At 45.7% G+C, this 23,701-nt stretch overlaps 2 protein-coding genes across 2 annotated transcripts; one reads left to right on the forward strand and one right to left on the reverse strand.

Annotated features, from left to right (window-relative positions):
• Positions 1-900: 900 nt before the first annotated feature.
• CCNA2 (cyclin A2) lies at positions 901-7,570 on the forward strand. Its single transcript, XM_030005767.2, has 8 exons — positions 901-1,232; positions 1,399-1,627; positions 2,775-2,890; positions 3,250-3,473; positions 4,052-4,256; positions 5,116-5,229; positions 5,756-5,889; positions 6,337-7,570. The coding sequence occupies exons 1-8, from the start codon at positions 1,098-1,100 to the stop codon at positions 6,386-6,388; spliced, it is 1,209 nt and encodes a 402-aa protein (XP_029861627.1). The 5' UTR covers positions 901-1,097; the 3' UTR covers positions 6,389-7,570.
• Positions 7,571-10,036: 2,466 nt separating this feature from the next.
• Positions 10,037-15,629, reverse strand: EXOSC9 (exosome component 9). The gene is made up of 12 exons (XM_030005655.2): positions 15,486-15,629; positions 15,210-15,304; positions 14,398-14,517; positions 14,183-14,285; positions 13,573-13,710; positions 13,022-13,104; positions 12,561-12,693; positions 12,007-12,095; positions 11,661-11,807; positions 11,097-11,287; positions 10,694-10,772; positions 10,037-10,178 (listed from the first exon to the last, which is right to left on the reverse strand). Exons 1-12 carry the CDS (start codon positions 15,549-15,551, stop codon positions 10,097-10,099), a joined length of 1,326 nt encoding a protein of 441 aa, XP_029861515.1. The 5' UTR covers positions 15,552-15,629; the 3' UTR covers positions 10,037-10,096.
• Positions 15,630-23,701: the final 8,072 nt, after the last annotated feature.

Here is a 23,701-nt window from a genome sequence, read left to right on the forward strand (position 1 = left end):
TAAGCTGTTGTCTGTGTTGAGCATGCGCCGAGTTTCTCTGTACATAATGTTCTTCATAGCTAAAGAAAACTCAAATCAGGTGTACATACCAAATACCCTTTTTGCACAAATGTTTTCCCTACTCTTCAAGACTACATGTGCTGCTCTCCAGTTGTAAGAAGGTATGAAGAAACTCGTTGTGGGAGCCTTGGCCAGCGTTAGAAGAAATTCGTGTGTTAAACTGTGCATTAACTATGGTGTGTGCCTGCCCCACCGAGAGAGGGGTAGGGGAATCCCACCAGACGGGAGGTGGCTCAAGGGGAGCAGAGCTGCTCTCAGAGCTTCGGCCTGGCTCCGGCTGCCATTAAACGTCCTCCGTGCTCCTCCCCTCTCTCCGTCCTTTGGTTCAAAACTCCACCTTACCTCTCGCTCATTTCAAGTCAGAAGAGAGGAGCCAGCTTGTGGAGCGAGAGATTTGTTCACAAGCGGTGTAAAAAAAAAAAAAAAAAAAAAAAAAAAGAGTAGATTACGCCATTAACTGGGGCGACAGGTTTTCCCGGTTGCGGGGGGGGAACACGGGACGAGGCGCTTCCCTCCCTCCCTCCCTCCCTCCCTCCCGCCGCCAGGCATGAGCAGGCTGCGGCAGCGCGGCCGGAGCCGCCCCGGCCTGAGGCAGCCAGAACCAAACCGCTGGCACGTCCTCAGCGGGAGGAGCGTCCCCTCGTCCCCCTCGTCCCCCTCGACCCCTTCGTTCCCCCGGGGCCAGCAGCTCTGCCCCGGCCCGCCTGGGCCCTTCCCCTCCGGCCTCCCGCCGAACGGTCCGCCCCGCCCACTTCGCCTCAGGATGGCCCCGCCCCTCGCCTCGCCTCGCCTCGCCTCAGGCCCCGCCCGCCGTTAGCCCCGTCCCGCTTTGGCCCCTACCGCCGCCCGTAGGCCGCGTGACGCGCCGCGGCCCCGCGCCCTCTCATTGGCCGATTCAATAGTCGCGGGCTACTTGAACGGGGAGAGCGCCGCCGCCGCCGCGCGAGACTCGGCGGCCGCCGGCACGAGTCGCGCCCATCCCCCGCCCGCCCCCCCCCCCCCCTTCCCCGTCCTCCTTCTCCTCAGCCGCCCCCGCCATGATGTTGGCGGAGCAGGAGAACCAGGAGAACGTCCCTCCGGGCGGCAAAGCTCCGCCGCCGCCCGCCGCCGGCACCCGCGTGGCGCTGGGACTGCTGCGGGGCTCCCAGCAGCGGCCCGGGCTCCCGCCGCAGGTGAGAGGGGAGCGGGAGGGGAGCGGGAGGACCGGAGCGGCGCGGGAGGGGGAGGTGTGGGTGGCGGGGGCCGCCATCTTGGGGCGCCGGGAGCTGTCAGCGGCGGCTGTCAGCGGCGGGGCCGTGCCGGGCCGTCGGAGGCGCTGACGGGCCGTTCTCCTCACAGGGGGAGCGGGGCGGCGGCGAGGGCCATGGAGCGGCGGTGGGGCGGCCGGTCGGAGGGCAACAGGCCTTTACCATCCATGTGGACGAACCGGACGGGGAGCAGCGGCGGCGGCGGGGCGGCCCGGCGACCCAGAAAGAGGAGGCGGCGCTGGGGCTGCGTGCGGCCGTCTGCGCCCTGGGGGAGCGGCGGCCCCTGGCGCCCCTGAACAACGCCATGGAGCTCAGCTTCGGTACGTGACACACAACACACACACACACACCCCCACACCGGGGCTTCGGCAGCCTCCCCCCCCCACGCCCCGTACCCCGTACCCCCTGGCCAGGCAGCCGAGCGGCGTGCCCGCTGGGAGGGCAGTGCTGCCCCGGGCTCTTGTGGGCCCCGGCCCATCTGCTCCCCTCTGCAGCAGCCCCGGGCAGCGCCCAAATCTGCGGGGTCCTTCCCCCGGTGAGCAGGGAGGTGAGCAGGGTTGCGCTGAGGTGTTATCTTAGGGAATGATTTCCAGACCGAACTGGAGAAGGACTGTAGGTCCTGCAGTTGTTTGGGACATGGACCGGTTTGGTTCAACTCGGGAGACACCTTTTCAGTTCCTGAAACCAATTTGGTTCCTTTGAGCCTGCCATTACCATACAACAGCTTTTCAATCCAGCTGAGGTATCAATTACTTGACCCGCTATGCTTCCATCCCATGTTCTTTGGAGGTAGTTTTATGCTTTTAACCTTAACTGTCGGTACCTCGTGAGAGAAACCAAATTACAGACAAGAGCAGCCCTTGAAGCCTCACCTTTTGCTACCGCTGTAGAGTTAGAAGGGACCTTTACTCGGGCAAATCCTGAGACTTAACAGACTTTTCTCCCAGGCAATACGCTGTACTGGTGCAAGTGTTTTGAGCTCTTCCTAGTACGTACAGAATGGGAGCTGTCAGATTCATCTTCTGTAACACATGGATGAGTATCTGAGGGCTGATTTCGTCATGGTCCGTTTCTGCAGTCCAAATAAAAGCTCTGGTACTCCAGCCCTGTTTTAAGCCACAATAGCTAAGCTTACAGGATTCACACTTATGTAGCAAGGTAACACAGGATGCACTGACCACTACATAATTGCAAAAGAGTTTTCCATCCCTTTGTTCTTGGGGGGAAGAAGAGAAAGGGGAACCAGAAGCTTCCCTGTTGCCGTAACATTTTGGCTTCCCTAGAGCTTCCTCAACTCCCACCAGTCTAGTTGAGTGACAGTCTGCCCTCTCTGCCTGCCTGGGAGGCAAGAGACCCAGCAGTCCTGGAGAGCCACCATCCACATACTACAGAATAGGGTAGTTCCCTGTGCTGTGACGGAATAGTCTGATGGTGCCCATTTTAACATGGCTATTATATTCTGCTTAGATTCTCCAAGTATTATGGATATTTCAGTAACCTCAGAAGCAGAAGAGAAAAAACCAAACGTTAATAACGTGCCAGACTATATCAGCGATATCCATTCGTACCTTAGGGAAATGGAGGTAAGCTGCTCCTTTCTTACTTGCATACAGCTTACGGGGGAGAAATCTGGAGTTGAGAAACGCATCTAGACACTAGTTACTAGTGCTGCAGTGACTACATTAAAGCTTAGTAGAAATAGAGATATAAGATGCTGTGTCCACTGCTGTGAACACAAGACTGGTTTCTTGTGATAAAGTTGATTGTGCCATGCACTGAACAGAAGCTGGAAAGCGAGATTACAGAAATAGAACTTACTGATCCTAGACTTAACCATTGTTTACTTCTGATCTGTTTAAACAGTGGTAAACGGAGCTTAAACAGTTGCTTCCCTACCGGCACTTAGTCCAAACTCAATCTTATCTGTCATCTAAACCTACAGGTGAAATGCAAGCCTAAAATAGGTTACATGAAGAAGCAACCTGATATCACAAACAACATGCGGGCTATTCTTGTGGACTGGCTGGTGGAAGTTGGAGAAGAATACAAGTTACAGAATGAAACCCTGCACTTAGCTGTAAATTACATTGATAGGTTTCTTTCTTCAATGTCTGTTTTGAGAGGAAAACTTCAGCTTGTGGGTACTGCAGCTATGCTGCTTGCATCGTAAGTGAAATTGCTTAATTTAAAATTCCACCTGCTGTTCTCACACAGATGGAAATCTTGTGGCTATCACATTTCTGTCGCCTATAGCCAGACTAACTCAGAAGGGCTTCGCATCAGAAGAAAAATCAGGAGTTATCCACCTAAAAGCTTGGCAGTTTGTGTGAAACTCTGCAAGCAGGGTTCTAGGCTATCTTTGTTGATTGCCCTAATGTGAGGATTCATTATTTCTAGCTGCAGCAGCAGGCGGCTTCTAAACAGTATTTGAGAGAATAAGCACAAGGCATGTGACAAGAAAGTTTTGCTTGCACCAGTTATTTGTTTAGTGGGTTATTCTGGAACTTCGGTAACTCTGAGTCCCAAATTGCTTGGTGCTAAAATATCAGGCTGTTGTAGCTCTGTAATTTCAATTTCTGCTGATTCAAGAGCTACTGAACCAAGGACAGCAAACTTGTTCAGTAACAGTGTCCAGCTACTTCACAAGTCAGAATATAAATTAGCATGCTGGCTTTCATTAAATGTTGCGGATTATCTGGTTTTCTACTACTCAATTATTTGCTCATAACTATTTCTCCTGGCAGAAAGTTTGAAGAAATCTACCCTCCTGAAGTAGCAGAATTTGTCTACATCACAGATGACACCTATACCAAGAAGCAGGTTCTAAGGATGGAGCACTTAATTTTGAAGGTTTTATCATTTGACTTGGCAGCTCCAACAATCAACCAGTTCCTCACTCAGTATTTCCTACATCAGCAGACAAATGCTAAAGTGGAGAGCCTGTCAATGGTAAGTTAAGAATTCCTAGCTCGGCCCATGTAACTAGAGAGTTCTCTTACTATTAAAGCACGTTACAAGCTCTGTTTCCTCATCGCGCTAGAATAGAAATGCTGAAGGATACTTCAGTCCAGGCTTCCCTGCCTCCTCCAATTTTTAAACGCATAGTCTCTCTGGGAGAGTTCTGGAGAGTGCACGCGGTATGACGCGTGCTCCTCCAGAAGTGGTGCTGCACCACTGGAAGCTTAACACTCCTATTGCCACTTACTGTTGGAGATACTCCATTCCTATTGCAGGCTGGCACTTGGCCCAGTTCAAGCATGCATGCTTACTCAGAGCAGGCAGAGATTGACAAACTTTAATTTGGGGGTTGTTTCACTGCTAGATGTTTCCTTCCTTCTTATCGAAGACTGCCACACCTACTCACCCACTTTGGCTAAAAAGGACTTTTGTTTTGGTTTTCCCCTCAACAAGCAGCTAGCTCTAAATCCAGAGGCTAATTTCTAAAGCAGAGCACAGATAACGTTTCAGCTAAAGTTCCATTAAATCCTAACTGTACGGCAGGTACCACAGCTCCTCAATAGAAGCCTTTGTCTCATTGTGCAAAGGTCAGACCCGACGACACTCCTCCCTCTAGATCTTGTATACCTCTAAATACAAAACATGGTGTTGAAAAAGCATGCGTTGGGAACAGTGACAGTAGCTAACAGTAGATGCTAAAAGAGAAAGTAAGTGGAAACTAGTAAAAGCTGTTCCTCCAACTGATGGCAGGATTGGAAGCTTAAAGATCAGGGTTCTAGTGCAACTGTTCAGTGCTCTTCTACTTCCTTTTGGAAGGAGACGATTCCCTTTCTCTCGTTTCCCCTTGCAGTACCTTGGGGAGCTGAGTCTAATTGATGCTGATCCTTACCTGAAATACTTGCCATCAGTTATTGCTGCTGCAGCATTTCATCTAGCAAGCTATACGATCACTGGACAAACCTGGGTACGTAGCACTAAAACTTGAGTCTTTGCGCACCTCTATGCATGTTTAGTGTATTCGTACGCGGTTCTGAATGCTGGGGGCTGGGCTGCAGGAATCGCAGCCCCCCTGCACTCCTAGGCTGTTAATTAGGGATTGCTCCCTATGGTATTTGAAAAATGGGGTGGGGAGGAGGTGACACCTTTTCTTGGAAGGAAGAGGCATCTATTGATGCACTCCCTTTTGGTGATCCTCCTCAAAGCTGTAAACAGCTTCCTTGTGATAAGGAAGGGGGCAGTAAGAAAGCCTAAGCACTGGAGGCAAGGAATACTTGTTTAGAATATGATAGTTTGCAGGATTACTGTAAACCTATGTGAACCACAAAAATCTGAAGGGTGAGTAGTAAACTACTTTGTGCTTGAGAAAATGACACTCTGCCAAGCTACTAGAACAATAGTTTCAACAGGAAGCTAAAAACTCCACCGGTGGTCATCAACATAAGCGAACAGAAAAACCTCAAATGTCCCTCCCCCTTTCCTTTTTCCTTCAGCCTGAATCCCTGTGCAAAGTAACAGGCTACACCCTTGAAGACATCAAGCCTTGCCTCGTGGACCTACACAAGACCTACCTCAAAGCAGCACAGCACACACAACAGTCCATAAGGGAAAAGTACAAGAGTACAAAGTGAGTATCTGTAGAGACGTTATGGTAAGATGGTACGTTACGCCCGAGTTGTCCTAGCACGTAACCGCCTAACGAGGCGGGGTGTATCTTGAGTCTTCAGTCAGACTCGAGTAACCAAATCTACCACCTAAGTGAAACGGTGGCAAGACTCCCCAGGTTTTTGCACAATGTTTTGTTGAGCAATACTTTGTGTTCACCACCAGGCCTGTGCTATTACTACCTGAACTGTGGGGGAGAAACTGGAGGAATGTTCTTGACGTTCCTGGAGATGGTGGTACATAATGCTCCTAAAAATCTGTGTCGGCATCCAGCTGACAAGCCCCCAAATGTTTCCTTGCCTTGCGAGAAATGTGCTTTGCTGCAGTATGTATGCTGTTCTTCACGGCAGAGAGCACTTGAGCAAGATGACATCCTGCATCTTTTTTTTTTTTTTTTTTCCCTCTCTAGGTACCATGGAGTATCGCTTATTGACCCACCAGAGACACTAAACTTATTGTAATAATCAAGAGACTGATCTTTTAAAAAGATGTATATTACAAGAAAATGATGTACAGTTTTAAACATGGTTCAAAATTCTAGATGTGATCACTTGGAATATTAATACAGGTTTTGAGGAGCTTAATTATGAAGTTAGCTTTATGTGGTTTTAATGTAAATCTTTTGTACATGCAATCTTGTTAAAATATTTAGCTGGGGTTTTATAAAAATGTTCTCTTTGAGCACGGAATTAACCATGCAGACCAAGTGAAGTCTGAGACTGCTTATCTAATTATAGACTAAACATTAATATTAGCAGTGCATTATAGTAGGGCTTTTTCTCCCTCCAAGTAAGAATGACTTGGACTCCACATCAGTATTTGTAGCATTTTTGTACTGTCTAGTTTAAACTGAGACTTAGTATAGATCCAAAATGTGGCTTAATGGCTATAATACTGGAAGAAACAAAACTATATAGCTCTGAGAACACCTTGCTGGAACTGACTCTTGTGAGGCTCTTTAGGATATGCCAGTTACTGGAAGCCTTGATTGCTATGTCATGTATTGCCCGATCTCCATCAGGTTAAACGTTGAACGCTGTGCTCCAGGGACTGCAAGCAGCTAAAACTAGTATACCAGTTCATACTTCTCTCTTCCAGTACATAGAAAATGGTCTTGCTATAGGCATTTTCTAGTCAAAGTGTGAAACTGGTACTAATTTAAACCCATGGAGTTCCCACCGATGTGTTAGCTGGCCTGACAGCCCATCAGTATCTACTAAAAAAAATAAACAGTCATCAGTCTGCTTACCTGGTACCTCTTCAGGGGCGGCAGAGGGATTAAGCTGCAGGAGGGTGAACTACTTACTGCTTTGTGCCCTCAAGAGGAGGGAATGTCTTCTGGCGTGGATGGGCTACGTGCAGAATGGTATGAATTCTGTACATCCCTCTTGGGAAGGGTTCCTCTGCGGCACACGGCAAAAATGTAGACCAACTGGTCTTATTTTTCCTTAGTTCTAGACCCCTTACATGAGCAAACTAGCACATAATCAGCATTAGATCAAGTGAACGTTTACCTTCAACCTGTGTAAATGGGGTGATGCTGCCCTGTACCCGCTGTTCTTTGCATGTAAAGCAGTGAGTGCATGGAAGTGGGTTTAATCGAGCCATTTCCAGGTTGGCTAATAAACAGTTTCTACATCTGATGTTAGTGGTCTTGCCAATACCTTAAAACCACTGAGGGGTAGTACTACCATCTTGAACTGGCATTCATTTCTAAAGCTTTTTGGCAAAGGCTGCCCTGTGAAACCTGTGCTGCTTCAATCTGAAGTTGATTCAACACTGTCCGTCTGGTTATCTGGATGCCTGGCAGGTAGCAGTATAAATTCTTCACAGGTGTCAAACAGCTGTTGTGGTGTGGGCTATTTGAAATAAATTTTTAAAAATCAGTCCTTTGTCAAGTTGACAAGCATGCATTATAGTGAGACAACATGTGTCTTGACTCAGTTGCTACAAACTTGCTGTTCTGCCCCCACCCCTGTGCTGCAGTCTGAGCTCTCCATGAACCAACTCGGTTACTTACAAAAGTGATCAAGTCAAGTGGTGGTGGCTTACCCAGTCAAGACAAAAGTAAGCAGCAGAGGCTGCCTGGTTTTGGCCAATTTGAGCTTTTTAGGATGCACTTTGACTTTTATACATGTTCTAATGTTTAATGAAGAACTGTTATTTCATGGGTCTACCATGTTCTCCAATAGCCTTTATTTAGCTTAATTTCAGTAGGTTGCCACTGAAAACTGAAAGCTAGTTGGGAAAAAAACCTATGCCGTATATCATGTCTGGTGCTTAGTATTGGTAACGCTCTAACCTTGCAGGACAGGGAGTTTGTATATACAGAACACGTTTGCCACAGTTACGATGTCAGTTTGTGACCTGGGAAGGGCAACTCAAAATGCTGACTGGCAATTATTCTTTGAAGACAACAGAGCATGGTGCTCTTCTTGCGCAACTGGGTTCTGCCTTACCCTTCTTTTTTGTGACATATGCTGGAAACTTTCCAAAACCACTGAGAAATACGAACGCTGGAAGAGGAGTAATTTAAAGGAAGATTACAAATTATTTTTCCTGGAAAAAAGCAAGTAGCAGTACTTAAGTGAAAGGACTTCAGTGGTTTATAGTATTAATTTACTGCTTCATGAAATGTCTCCTTGCTCTATTTTCAATGGAAGTTGTTCTGTTAGTGTTCCCATAGCACTGAGAAAAATTTTCCCTTGCTCCCAGAGCTTTACTTTGAACATACTGATACAACTTCCTCTACAGGCCTTAAAAAAATGCTTCAGTCATGGGCTGGCATCTCTGCCCAGGCTATCTTCCTCCTTCCTCACCGACAGCTCTTGCTGCTGCAGTTAAGTACCATCTTTTTCCATCTTCTCATTTTTCAAAGTTAACATGGGACGATTCCAGCTCTTGTTACCAAGCTTGGAACAAAATATCCAGGTTGTACTGTACTACTGTTTTGCCAATCCAGTTGAACTTCTAGTCCTTTCAAAATAAAGCCTCTAAGGAATGTAGGGTGTGAGATGTTACACGTGAAGAGAGAAAAAGCAGCGCAAAGAATACCGTTCTTTTTCCTGAAGACATTCCAAGGTCTCATGGTACTGCAGAAGTAAGAAGAAACTGAATCTTCACTCATCCTTGTACTCCTGACAGTGACTTTCAGGTGGAAGAACTGACACTAAGAAACGAACGCACTGGTTTAGCTCCTGGAGGAATGGGGCTTTCTGTGTTTGTCCCTTTCTGAAAGAGCACAATTTGATTAAAGCTTTGCTTGGCTGGGAGCATTTCCCCTGCCCCCACAACATTAAATTCTAAATCTGATTTGGGGAATGTAATATCTATCTGCAACAGTAACTTCTCTCCTGTTCGTATTTCACAAAATACTAAGGTCACATGTAAAATAGTCCTCCTGTGCTTGTGTAAATATGTGTGTGTTTCCAATTTGACTTGGTTTTTGAACAAAGCAGCTAGGTCAGATATTTTTGGAAACCTCCTTGTCTCTTGGTTTTGCCCAATTCTAAAATCAGAGCATAAGTCTTTGAATATAGTTCAACAAGCATTCCTGTCTGTTGCATGTAATATTTAATTAAACTTTTTAAGAAACTCTATTGTTGAGTATGAGTTGCTTCTCTCTGAAAATTTTGCAGAAGTCCTACGCTATTTTGTTAAGTACAGGCATTTCTGCTGATTTTTACACAAAGCGGTTTCAGTGAAAGGCAAGATGGGGAGTGTCGTGGGCAAGGTGGTCTTAGTCACAACACACTACTTCCAAGGTGTGGTAATAGCTACCTTAATTAAAAGAAGCCTTTCCTAAGGTGTTAAACTTGAGCCATGATTCCTTTTATCACCAGAACTCTGACTATGCACAGCTCACTTCAGTAATGGCAGAGACTGTTTTGTTAAGAAAACAATGCATCTTACCTCTGCAATTAAAGCTGTAGAACTTGAGTCGGTTCAAGTTGAACTAGTGAGTTTGCTGCTGCAGCTGGATGCTAACCATGGAATTTCACTTACGTGCAAGTTTTTATTTAAAGCTGTGTACAACACTTTTATAAAATATACACAAAAGCAGGACCAGATATGGGGTGGGGGGAAATAAAGTTATCTACAAAAATAAGTTCAGTAATGATAGATCAAATTATGTATTATACAGCATTTCTGAAAGAGGGACGATGGCTTTAATAAGCAGCTCTCTTCTTTCTTCTCCTTTTGTTAAATGCCTTCTTACTTGTATTTTCTTGTTTCAAGTTGGTCTGTGTTCTGTGAGCAAACAACATTTGTATCAAAGAAACATACTGAATAGTTTTATTTCAAAAGAACACAGGCTGATCATGCATAAGAGGGCAATGATCCACCACACTTGATGCAAAGTTCAAACTTAGTTTCTAGAAAATATACTACACATGACAACGAGGGCTTCCATGTCTCATGCAGGGATACAGCAATAAATTCACTTCTTGGGAGTTAAAACTTAAGATTAGCTGTAGCATACTCTGTAAAAATCTCTGCAGCATCTCTAAGGAGCAGCTGATTCAAATCCACTTTTATGCTCTCACTCTCTTTGCAGTGATTAAGATTAGTCAAATATCTCTTAACTGTTTCAGACAGTTGCTAGGACAGGAACAAACTAGCCTAGCTTTAAAATTCCTCACTCCTGGCTATCTATGTAGTCCCCTTGATCAACTGAGACCTTTCCTGACCTTGCCAAAATCCTCCACTTCGTGAAAATACTCCTTACAAACTCTGTTCCCCTCTTAATTTCACGTGATAGTTACCTTGTTTTCCTTGGTAGTTCCTGGGGTTCCAGAATGACAACTTCTTCCTCTTCACTGTCAGACAGTACAATAGGTTCATCTAAAAAAAACAACCAAACAAAAAAAAAACCACAAACCGGTGATCGGTTCTGTACAAACAACTTCTGTAACTAATAACCACAGCATTTTTAAAGAAACATTGAGAGTGGCTAGTGCTTAATTTGGAGCTCTCCCTATACTACAGAAATCAAGTCTTCTTTTGAAGAAAACAGAAATGACCAGATGAAGTGAAAGTAGCAAATGGGTTTAACTCTCAAATGGAAAGAGGCTAGATGGTTCTCCTGTTTTGCTATGGACCTCTTTCACATTTCAATTGTAGACTGCTAATAAAGCATATCAGATATCAAGATAAATAAATACTTACCCTTCTTAGTTTCCCTCATTGTACTTGTGTCCTCGGTTTCCATTGTCTGACATTCAAAAGCAGTAGCCTCGCTTTCACCTTCCTCTTCTGCTGCTTCTTCCTTCTCAGATTCTTCAAGGTCTCCCCAGGAGTTCTCTATTCCTTCCCCAATTTGGGCTGTCCCAGGAGTGTGCAATATTGGTTTGGCAAAACTGAAGTAGTTAAGAAAAATCTTGGTGTTTGCTGGTAAACTCTGTGTATTCTGAGAGCAAACCAGGTGTTTTCTAAGCTGTACCTTTTCTCCCCAGGGGAGAACATCCTTAAAGGGGAGTTGAGAGAGAGTACTACATCTCCAGTTACTGTAACAATCAGTCACTTCAGACCTCAGGTTTGCACTTTATGCTAGGAATTAAGTTACCTAAAAGCAGTGAGAACCAAACCCAATACGATGGTGATGCTTCCTCTGAAGGCTGTAAGGCTACCTAAGCTGTAAGCAATCTTGGATATGTGTTTAGCCTCTAAGTAGTGCTAATGCAGGGGATGGGAAGCCTGGGTTTCCCCTGAATAATACAACAGAAAAGATACACTTCTGAAGGAGGGTCAGCTTTAGTGATGATTTCTTCTGCTTGTTCTTCCACATTGTTAGTATTGACAGCAGCGCTTTCCATTTTGAAGGCGGTGATCTTTTGATTTGGTATAGATTCTGCAAAGCCAAACTTGCCACCTTCTTTCCTAGTCATTCCGTAACAGACATTATTTCAGGATGTTTCACACTTAAAAATGCTTTCTCTTTTCAAGTTCAAATATACAAATACTTGCTATTTAAAACAAATACAAGTGAAAATAATTGGCTGTGCAAACTACAGGTTGATATTACTTTTCAGTACGTTTCTTAAAAATACCCACTTCCCTTCCTTCCCAAAACACTCACCTGACTTTGTGGTCGTTCTCCAAGGCTTTTTGGATTAGTTCCGTTATTTCTGCAACCTTGACGGCTGTTATTTTACTGCATCTCAGAACCTGTTTGTTATACATACAACAACAGTTTACGATCACAAAAGCAAGATGTTTTTAACTAAAACTGTAGAACATCATAGGAGTCACAAACACTAAAATAAAATATGGCATCTTAGTATGAGGGACTGGATACACTATGAGTTGATGCAAAAGGTTAAGACAACAGCCTCCAGCTACCCATGTGAGTGCAGTCTGAATTAATTTATAGACTCCCTCAGCCAAATCAGAGGGGGGGAAAAAAAAAAAAGCATATCTGACCAAGCAATACACCTTTTCTACGTTTCTTGTTCAGCATGATGCACAGTACTACACTCTTCCACTAGGACTGAAAATACGTCCTCTTTTCCAATTAAATCAGACAGGTAATTGATTTCTTAGCTTCCAATGTCAAGGATATTTCAGTATCAAGATTATAGCACAGGAACGAGTTTTTATATGAGAGAAAGACTGGTCAAAGTAAAGATTTACCTGATCCTTTACCAGCATAATCCCTCCACTGGACTGGATGGTACAAATTTCACGATGTTTATTCATGGCAATTACAAGGAGGCCATCCATTACACGTTCCTCACGTTCACTTGGATCCACCAATAAATAGGTCCTAGAATCAAGTTTTTAAATATAAGGCAACAGTAGAAGTTTGAGGTGAGTTACTACCCTTAAAACAATTAAACAAAGGAATTGGTTTATGTATTAGAAATTATGGGTATACTCCCCCCAGAAAGCTTTCTACGTCATCTGTGGAAAGCTAGCTGGTTAGTTACACCGTGCAGAACACGTAAATATCTCCCCATAGCATCTCACTTCAGATAAAATGTCGTAAGAAATCAGCTTGTCAGTACAAATACTTTTAGGACTTTTCTATGTTTAAAATCAATTCTGCAGATTTACAATAAGCTGTTTCTGTCAAAAAAACTTAAAAATCTTACCCTTGCTGGAAGAAGGCGAAACTGACACAAATAGGCATGTGGTGGATACTCAAGGGGACAGGATCACGTTCCTCAGGAGTGTACTTTGAAGAGAATTGGCCCAGAAGACAATTATTTACAAAACACATTTAATTTTAAAGTTATGTTCTGTACAAAGATAGTTAAAGAAATAAAAAAAACAAAGAAAAAAAGGCTAACAAATGTTTAGTCATCTAAATATTAAAAACTTTTTACTCTTCTTGTGCAATTCTTACTGTTTACTACCTACACAGGTAAATATAGCACATTCATCAGCCTTATGCTGATGTACTGTAATACTGTAAAATACTTATCTTTTACAATTAATATTCCCATAAACTGAGGCTGGTAAAATTCTGTATTCAGCGGGCTTCCTTACTATCCTTTGACATTTTAAACAGCAACGCATCTATCCTAAAACTTAACTATCTTGGAGTTTATCTGCTTACACAAACATTTAATTCTCCCTTTCAGACAGAAAGAAACAGCTAGCCACGATGCCATACTACTTATTATAATCCGGTGCAACTTACCACAGTTACTTCCTCTCCTTGCACAGACACGTCTGGTCTGCGAAAATGACACAGAGCTACAATTCCTGCTATGCTAGCAGCATCAATAATGTTACCATCATGATTTAACAGATGCAGGTCCAGACGAATTTGCCAAACCTGAGAAAAAGCATACATAACTGCTTGGTAATTTGTGACATGATTCTACACAAGTTACTGTTTTCCAAAACAATTTAATTTTTCAAACCATAAGAAGAACCAGCATATATTCTTCAGGTCTTTCCTTAAGAAGATGAAAGATCTCGGTACGTTCCAAGATACCCAGTATGTTACATTTAATTATGACAAAATACGTTAACTCTAAAGTACAATTTAAACTTTATTCTGCCAAGAAATTTTCAAGTGTGCAGGGTCCCAACTACTTCAGAAAGCCTATGTAGATACACGAGTTAAAAATACCTGTAAAGTCAGATGTGTGGATCTTTACATTAACCTAAAATCAGAATTTCTAGTTTCCAAAACAAGACACAGACCACCTTAAAAACAGACTATATGTATCTTTTAGTTTAAAGCCACTTGAAATCAGTATGTTTTCATACCTTTTCACCAGCAACACAGTAGGTTTTCATACCTTTTCACCAGCAACAACGCAAAGAGATTCAGTATCTATACACCTGGAATTTCTCAGGCATCGTTCTATTAGTCTGTTCAGTTTCACCAGTAACTCAGATTGCCTGTTAAAACAAAATTAACCCAAATTGAGTATGATTACACTATATACTTACATGTATCAGAACAGTGGCTCTTATGTCATCCTGGCTTACTCTTTTCAAGAAAGCTACATACCTGCCAGGCTCAAAACCAGGTGCAGCCATCGGTGAGAGCTCAAGATTAAAGAAAAGTATACCTTCTGTGGGCCGATTTGGCTTGGGGGGAACAAGTTCACATGAGACTTGTGCAAGAACCCTGCAAAGGTAAACAAACCGCTAAGTCATGGCATTTAGCAGAAAAAAACTCCCACCACTACAAACCAAATACATGTTTTGAAAAAGCACGTGCTGAGGCTTTTAGTTTGTATTTCTCACTCCTGACAGTTTCTATTTCAATGCCTGTCACATGTATTTAAACTCTGGTCAACAATTGAGAGAATCAAATGTAGAAATCAGAGCATCCTCCTGCCTTTTAGCATTAAAAATAAGGCTCAAACACCCGAGAATCTGTAAGTAAATGTTTCCGTAAGTGCATATAAGCCACTTTTCCACATACAGAAAAGGGCCGTTTGATTTGTGGAAGGATGCAAAAAGTAACCTGAGATCAGCGAATAAGGGGATGAAAAATTATAACCATTCTGTATTCTAGAAATTATTTGTAATCTACAGTCAACACGGAAACCCCATCCCTTCCCACTTCCTCTCCTGTAGAGGAGAAGCTACTTTTAGGCTCCAGTCCTTAAAACCTGTTTACCGGGATCTCAGCGGGCTTTCAGACGCCTAACATTCAACGCCATGCACTCCCTTCGCTTCCGCGGGTTTGGACACGTAACGCTTTAAAACCAGAACGACAGAGGCGCCTGAAAAGCTTTCCTCAGGCCGCCATGGGCAGCGCGGCCTGCCCGCAGCCCGGCGCCGGCCGAGCCCCCCCTCCCGCCCCGCATTCACCTCGTCTTCCCCAGCTCCACGATGCAGCAGCCGTAGTCGGCACCGAAGGAGATCCGCACATTCCGGTAATCATAGCACTGCCGTCCGTCCAGGCGCTGAGGGCCCACAGAGAGAAAGACACACACGGTTAATGCGCCATTGCCAGGCGGGGGGGGGGGGGGGGGCGAGGCTGTAGCCTTCCGCCGGGCAACGGCAGGGGGACAGCCCCGCCAGCCGCCCCCCGCTGCGGGGAAAGGGATAGGGAAGGGGAAGGGGAAGAGGAAGCCGGCGCAGCACCTTCCTCTCCTCGATGGCGCGCAGGAGGAAGCGGCGCTCGCAGTTGGAAAGCGGCGTCGCCTTCATGGCGGCGGGCCGTGAGGTGAGGTGAGGCGCCGCGCGCCGCGCTCGCGTCACTCACCGGGCGCGGTGCCAGTGACAGCGCGCAGGCGCCGAGCTCCCGCCCTCGGCCCCGCCCACGGGCGGTGGCTCACCTCAGGCCGCCGGGTCGTGAGGAGCCGGTGTTTCCGCCCTGGGGGGGATCCCGTCCGCCATCGGTCATCCTCCGTTACAGCCCGCTAAATGGTGGGCGCAGGGGCCTGCCTCACCTCAGGGGCAACTTCAGCCGCGGCTCGGAGGTTCGGTTGCCCAGAGCGCGGCCTGGGACGGGGCTGTTGCAGCAGCAACAGCAGCCGCTCCCCCCCCCCCCCCCCCCCATGGCGGCTCTCCGCGCCTCGTCAGCGGCCGAAGGGAGAGAGGCCCTGTGAGCTTGTAACAAAGTGTCGGTCGTCGGGGAAATCGTCTGGAATTAAAAAAAAAAAAAAAAACCAAACACAAAAAAACCCGCGTCTCGGGCATTTCGAGTGGTTAACGCTGTTGTAGTGCCCAGTCTTCAAGATGTGCGTGCTCCTGCAGCCCCTAGAAAACAGCCAAGCTGGTAGCGTGAGCGAGGCAGGCAGTGCTCTAGACGAAACTGCAGCAAAAGCTTCAACTTTGTCTGAAGAACGTCCTTCCCTGTTGTTTTCAAATCTGCCAGAAGAACATCCTTTCCTGCTGTGCTGAAGTGTTGCCTGTAAGTAAAAACTCGAGGCCTTTACAAGTGGCTTTTATGCTTAGTTTGAGTTGAAACGAGAAAATCACTTACTGTATCTTCCCACCAATGTTAAACCCCAGACACTCTGACTTTTCTCACACAAAATTGTTGAAATATCTGTTATACTGTCTTTTTAAACCTTGTTAAGACTGAAATTCTAGTGCAAACTAAAAAGTGAGTCACATTTCAGAAGCTTCAAGTTTGTGCAAGTGAGAGCAAGTGCCATCTGATTTTTCCATGCTGGTTTTATATTTTCAGTTTAGGATAAAATGAATATCATCACAAATATTCAGTGTAAAGAATAATGATGAGATCACAAAAAGACCCTCTTTCAGTAGGAACAAACCCAAGCAAACAGTTTTCCCAAATGGCACTACGTGTGAAGCAACAATAAGAAACAAAGTGATGTAACACTTGCAACTTTTTCTCAAGCCATGAATATGATAACATTTGGCATAAGGTTCTCTCTCATGGCAGCTATATGGTTGATTGGGTATTTTCCTTGGAGTTTAACTGGCAGTCTTTAGGTAGAAATTCTGTCTGGTTTTGCTTTTTTAATTGTTTAACTTCAGTGATAATATTCATTAGTGAAGGCTTGGGCTTAAATTCTGAAACTCTTCAGTTACTATCAACAACATTGGAAGGGTTTGTATTGTTTGTAAGTGCCTTCTAAACTATGTTACTCTCCATCAATTACAAAAATGTCAACTTGGGCATATGCTGAGATTTGTGCTTGGGGCTAGAGTGGGAAAAATTCCTGTCCTGGCTCTCCCAGTGAACCGTCATGTGCCTCGGTGCCTTGATCTGTCAGGCTAGTGGCAAAGTGCCCTTTGGCATCACTCCTCTTGACAGAAGTGAGTGACTGAGTGTTTGGGCTGGTGAGGAGTTGCGGTCTCGTTGCTTAGCAAATAACAGCAATAGCTTTTTTTGCAAAGGAAGTTTTATAACAGCTTCGATGAGATAGTATTTTCAAAGGACTCACATTTTTGACACTAAACCAGAACATTCAACAGTGTTGTCAGTCATTTGCATTAGGTTTCCAGAAGTGCTAATTATAACTTTATTGCTGGGGAGGCAGGTATGGTGGATTTTTTGCTTCTGGTGCTGGTCCTGGTCAAGATTAGTACACAGAGAAGTTGATGGTGAACTTCAGGAGGAGCTGGATGTGATTCCAGGGGAACCAAGTTGTGTGGGGGGGCTGGAAATCAGCTATCTCCTTTGATTCATGCCACCTTCTTTGCACAAAGTCTACTTTGCAGATTTTGTGCATGCACATGTGCTAGGAAGGGTAAAGAATTTAATGCACAAATTAAGGAGGCATAAAATCACAGCACTGGAAATCTAAAGCAGGCTACATGGAAAATAAGGTCAATATAATAGGTTAATTAAATTGAAGTTGAGCAATTACTACATTTCTGTACGGTGAAAGGCAGAGTTACAACTGTAATCAAGTCATAGAAATACTCTGGGTGTTCGAAACCAGAAAGAAAAGGAATGAGTGTTTTACACTGCAGTGTGAATAAATGAGTGAATAAATCACAGGCACTTATGCTAAAGCAGGAATTGTCAGAAAGAAGAGCCTAATGATCTATTGTGCCCACACAGAAGCATTTCTTCATTTGAGATGAATGCTCTGTAGGCTGAAATGCTTGAATTGGATTACCTTACCGAACTGAGCCATGAGGGAAAATCGCATTTGAGGACTGAAGAAAAAAACAAACACCATCAGAATCTCAGCATCTTGACAGCAAGCTTCCAGCAACCAGATTTTATGACCTAATAAAAGTAAATAAAAAATTTATCTTCTCTTTTCATGGTAGCCTTAACTGTAATGCCCCTTTGATGGTTAGCTGCAAGTCCTGCTCTCCAGTGCCTCCAGTATACACGTTTGCACATGCATGCACAACATGATGTATACCGTATTTCAGCTTACAATTTTATTTGGGAAGAAAGGCGCTGCAGAGATGCAATAATATAATTTATAATTTGTTTTTATGAGAGCCTCTGAGGCTTTGAGACAGATACAGTTCCATGCAGGTGGGAGGATAGCTAATCATTGCAAGCAATGCAGCCGGCAGAAATAAAGCATGAAAAGTACAGCTTGCGTACCAGCTTGATGCAGTGAGGAGCCGGGTTTTCTGGCCCTGATCCAGAGAAGCACTTAAACAAGCTCTTCATCTGAAGCACAGCCGTAAGCGCCTTTGTCCCTTGCTTATTAGAAGGAAGGTGTCACAGCTTGCATGGCTAAAATTTAGGAAAGCAGTTGCCTAATATATATGCTAAAGTAATTTTATGCCAAAAAAGGGACACGGAACTGTCAGCAAATCATCCAAACACCAGCTGAAAGCAAGTTGGTAGTAACTTCTGCTTCATCTACTTGCTGGATGTTTGTTTCATCGTCTTTCACAAGCTGGATTTCTGAGTAAACCCCAAAATATTCTTGCTGTTTCCACCCATACTTCGCCTTCACATAATCTCTTGGGTTTTATTATTCTTGTGAAAGAAGTTTTTTGCACCAAAGAGTCCTGCCAAAAGTTCTGATCCTGCAGACAGTGCTGCATTCAGCACTTCCCAGCTCTCAGCAATCCATTTGGGAAAGTGGGAAGTATTTGCAAGGCTCGATTCTAGACAAGCAACAAAGTTGGAGGAAAGAAATTACACACCACCTTTTTTTGCTGCTGCTGCTGCCTGTTTCACTCTGTAGTCTTCCAAAGAGCTACTGAAATGGCCGAAGTGCTGTCCTGCCACCATGTGAGTGCAATTAATTAATCTGCAGCTTTGAGTCTCAGCACAATAGCTAAGTACCAAGAGGTCTGCTGTCTCCACATCCTTCAATTTCTCTGTCTCCAGCCAAGCTGCATTCGTGATTTTTATTGATTCAAGTGAAAACAGTTGCTGAGTTAAGTGTCATGTTAAGCCAAAATTGTTACAGCTAGAGTTGAAGGCTCTGAACATACAAAACCAATGTCTAGCTTAAGATCTTAGCATTGTTTAAGATTTTCACACCTTTTAGAAGCATCTTCAAATTCTCTTAAAAAGTAACAAATGTTTACATTAAAGTAGAAACTATAGTTTGCTTTCATGTAGAGTAGGCAAAAATAAATCAAAATTGTTGAAAAAAAAAAAAAGCACTTTCTCAAATCCTGGTCTTCAATATTACTTAGCAGACAGGTTAAATACTGGCTTGATACAAGAACTCAGGAGTGTGAAACTGAAGTGAATATCAATTTGGAAACTTACTTTTTTCTATTGGAAAAGAAGACAGAAAATGTTTACTGGTACCACACATGTGTGATCTCATCCCACATGTCGATACTCCTGCAAATCCTGGAAATCCAGAGTCCTGAAAAGCTTAAAGGTCACATTTGATCTGTAAGAGATGATAGCACATTTAATAAAATTGGGGGATAATTTTCTCTTTTGAAACCTGGATTATTTTGAATAATTCATTTCAGTGTTGTGCCACCCTTCTCATAGTCCACAGTTCTGTTAGTCTTGAATGCCAGATCACGCTGCTGCTGGTGTACTGGTGGAAGAAGTATCTACAGAACGCTTGGATAACGTGATCTGGATTTCTGCTGTCTATGAATTGAATCTGCCCAGCTTTGCAGCTCTAACAGACCAGTATCATCCCCATTCCCAGATTCTCCACCATCGTGACTTAGAGTGATAACTGAATCAGTACGTATGGTTACAAATGCACGACGAAAATCTGACTGTGCACGTGCAGCCTCGCCAGCTGTAGCATGTTAGAACAGCGTGTCTTGATGCAATTACAGGGAAGATGGTATCAGCCTCAGGATAAGTGGGATAAATAATAAATGATCGGGTTAAACCATTAAATCAGAACGGCTCTTTTCAATTATTTCTCCTGCTTATTCAGCTTCAAAGTATCTGTTACAAACCAGAAATTAATCTTGACCGCCTGGTTACTTGAAATGCTGAAAGTCATAATCTTTTCCAAGCAAGTCTTTTTGTTGCTGTATACGCACGACCTCTTTTGAAACTAATAAATCTTGATACTAAAATGTTTCTTTTAAATCAGGAGATACAGTTTAGAAAATTTATGCATGTGCCTCTTCTGAGTAATTCTGTTGCCATTGTTCTGTAGAGTCTGACTGCTTCTTTATATGAGGAGTAAGGACTGGGGAGGAATTCTAGCATTCCTGCTTATTTAGGTTGTGTGTTATACTGTCCTGCTCAGACTACAAGAACCAGACTGCACTATTTAGTTATATGATTAAGCAAAACATTTTAAGAGTAAAAGAAGATGAACTATTTATCTTCTGTACAGCTTTAAGAAATTTCAGAATTCTGTTCTGGTCATAAAAACCACAAACAACCCCAAAACACTGTATCTTTTTGTTGATTCAGCTGATTTGAAATACAATTTCACATTTACAGTTGGATCTTAAGGCACAGTCATTGTTAAAGGTTAAAAGCATGTTTTAGAAGTACTTGCTATCATGTACAACAGCCACTCACAAGGCATTGTATCACCAGTGTCTCTCGCACAAGAGCGGACTGTCTCTCATGGAGCTTCTGATCAATATTCTGTGCGCATCAAGTGCAAGTGTTAATCTTGCCATATTTCCCAAAGATCCTAATTCTTAATTCCTACTGAATCAATGCTGATAAGAAAACTGTGTTTTGAGTAGTTCAACTCCTCACTAATAATACAATCAAAATGGGAAAGTGCTAATTATTGTGCCTGAGAGAATACAGAGCCGGGATGTCTGAGCACTGGAGAATGATGGATGCTGGCCTTTCCTTCTTCTGACAGATAATGTTTTCTACAGTATTGATGAAGATATCAGAATGAAGTTTTGCTACTTCAAGAGAAGGTGAATGATCATTTTCCAAATTTGCAATATATGCAGCAGTGCTTATGTTCACTCTGTGAAATTTCAGTTCCGATGCTTATAAATCCGTGGAGGCATTGGGGATGTGACTTGAGCCGAGATAAATCATGTGAGCAAGTGGACAGATGGTACCCAAAAAGTGCAAGTAGGGTTTTCCCTGAGGATAGCAGCAAGCTGACATCCCTCTACCCCCTTCACCTCATCTGCTCTCTTGCAGCCTCCGTGCACTAGCGGTCTTTGGGGAGCAGGGAGAAGTAGAGGGAGATTAGATATAATAGTTTGAGAGTGTGAAGTATGTCTGGGTTTTTTTCCGATTGGTGCCGCTGTCCCGAGGGGGCCAGTGAGCCACCGCCGCGATTGCGCTCTTCAGTAACCTGTCTGTTAAGTCTGGAGGCTCATGCACTGAGCAGAGCATTTCCAAAAGTGGGTGCGGGAGCCACTGGGTCATGCCAGATCTAACCCTGGTGTGTCCATCAGCTCTAAGGGCAGTGGCTCTGTTACCTGACCGACAGCCAGATGTTAGCGATACAGTACGACAAAGGGCATCTGGTATTTTTAAAGTAAAGTATGTTTTTTCATCGCTTTCGAAGCAAAAGTCATGGCGGGTCCATCACAATCATATCGTTCACTGAAATCTGAGTCAAGGGGCCAAAAATCTGAGTAATTTTCCTATTCCCATGGCAACATCTGACAAGTGTTTTCGCTCCTGGCTAAGGGGACGGTTCTCAAAGGTCTTCGGGGAGAGAGACATTTTCCCATACCGACGCAGTTCGGAGCTGGCTGGCCTATGCTGGTGGACGTGTGTGAAACGAGGGGTAGGGAGGATGGATGCTGCCTGCGGGTACCGCCGTGTGGGCATTTCAGTTCGGACGGGACGCTCAGTTTCGAAGCGAGTCACCCCAGCGAACTTCTCTTGGCAGCGATGGGTGGTCTCGGAGCACCGTTGCTCTGACAGGGGACCCTGTGCCCAAGGAGCACGGCCAACGCGCCCCAGCTTGGACCGCGGGCCAGAAGCCGCGGGCGCGGGGTGGCCACGGTGCCCTCTGCCCCCACCAACCCCGCGCCCCGGTGCCCTCCCGGTGCTGCCCTGCCCGGGCAGGGAGGTGCCGCAGAGGCGGGGGTTGAAGGCAGGACCGGTTCCGCGGGCGCCCGGTCGCAGCCCCTCCGCCCGGTACCCCTCTCGGCCGGCCGGCCTCCCTGCCGCAGGGGAGGAGGCTCCGGGCGGCGAGAAGAGAGGCGGCTCGACCGGCACCGGCATCAGCACCGGGCGGTCCGCGGGGAGCCGTGCCGCGCCGTGCCGTGCCGAGCCGCGGGCGGCATGGAGTGGGAGCTCAACCTGCTCCTCTACCTGGCGCTCTTCCTGCTGCTGCTGCTGTTGCTGCTGCTGCTGCTCTGCCTGCTCCTCCGGCAGCTGCGGGGCTCGGCGGGCAGCGTCCCCGGTGCCCCCCCGCGCCGCCGCCCGCCGCCGCGGCAGCCCTGGGGTCCGTGCCGGGAGCTGTGAGCCGCCCGTCGCCGCCGCCGCCGCCGCCGCCGCCTCGGGCCGCCCGGCAGGTGAGTCCGCCGCTTCTCCAGGCGGCGAGAGGCAGGGAGGGAAGCGGAGGGGGAGAGAAGGGGGTGGCCGCCCCCGGGGGCCGCCGCCGGTTGACCGCGTCCCCTGGGAAGGCACCGGGTGGGCGCGCTCCTCCGCGGCTCCTGCTCCGGCCGCTTCCCCCGCTGAAGCGCTCCCCGTCCCGACAGCCCTCTGGTGCCCCGCTCTCTCTGGAGTGGCTGCCTTTGCAACGCAAAATTCAGGGGAAATTTGAAGGGGAGCTCGCCCTGCAGCTTTTACTCTCTTACAAAGTATTATAAAACTCCCCTCTGGCCCTCTTTGCGGAAGAGATTGTGTCGGCTTGACTTTGGCATACGGAGATCTGAATTTGACCTGATTAGAACATTTTTCAATTTAGTGTTTTCCAACGCGGAAGACGACGCTCACGCTTTTAAATGACTTTTTTTTTTTTAAACTTTAACCACATCTAACCCAGTTTTCCTCCTTTTATTCCACAGGAGTTATTCCCTCGTATGGCTAAAATGCTAAGTAGGCTTCACTCCCTGTAGGTGGGGACAGACCTGGCAACATCCCACGGCTGACCTCTCCCCATCCCTGACGTCCCCAGGGACCGCTTTGGCCGCAGCACAGCAGCTGCGGTTCCCCAGGCGCTGCCTGGGGCTGGTGTCCACACGGTGTGGCTGGGGAGCCCTGGGGCATGGTGCACCCTCCCGCCGGCTGCCCCCACCCTGTGCTGGGCATCAGGGGGGCACAGAGGAAGCAACTCAGCCGCTGGGCCTTTAGGAAACTCGTGCTTGAGGCAGACCTTTGGTTGCCCTCTCACAGCATCAGTTTTGGTAGCTCTCTTGTACCATAGTGGCTTTTGGAGAGAGAGCTCAACCAAGTGTGAGTTCTGTGGTTGTGTATGACCTGCACCTTGACACAAGTTTTGATCCAGTCATTTATTTACAAAAGCCTCTCACCTTTCCCGTGTTTATCAGTACAAAAATCTATGAAAGGAGGATTTTTGATG

Source organism: Aquila chrysaetos, chromosome 1, assembly GCF_900496995.4.
Source record: "Aquila chrysaetos chrysaetos chromosome 1, bAquChr1.4, whole genome shotgun sequence".
NCBI classification, from domain to species: domain Eukaryota; kingdom Metazoa; phylum Chordata; class Aves; order Accipitriformes; family Accipitridae; genus Aquila; species Aquila chrysaetos.

What these genes read in the sequence shown, in the direction of transcription:
- CCNA2 (XM_030005767.2), top strand. Translation starts at nt 1,098, where the DNA reads ATGATGTTGGCGGAGCAGGAGAACCAGGAGAACGTCCCTCCGGGCGGC. An exon ending in CGTACCTTAGGGAAATGGAG is followed by an intron (nt 2,891 to 3,249) that starts GTAAGCTGCTCC and finishes CTAAACCTACAG; the next exon opens with GTGAAATGCAAGCCTAAAAT. An exon ending in GCAGCTATGCTGCTTGCATC is followed by an intron (nt 3,474 to 4,051) that starts GTAAGTGAAATT and finishes TTCTCCTGGCAG; the next exon opens with AAAGTTTGAAGAAATCTACC.
- EXOSC9 (XM_030005655.2), bottom strand. Translation starts at nt 15,551, where the DNA reads ATGAAGGCGACGCCGCTTTCCAACTGCGAGCGCCGCTTCCTCCTGCGC. An exon ending in GCGCCATCGAGGAGAGGAAG is followed by an intron (nt 15,305 to 15,485) that starts GTGCTGCGCCGG and finishes GTGGGCCCTCAG; the next exon opens with CGCCTGGACGGACGGCAGTG. An exon ending in TTCGCCTTCTTCCAGCAAGG is followed by an intron (nt 12,694 to 13,021) that starts GTAAGATTTTTA and finishes ACTTGATTCTAG; the next exon opens with GACCTATTTATTGGTGGATC.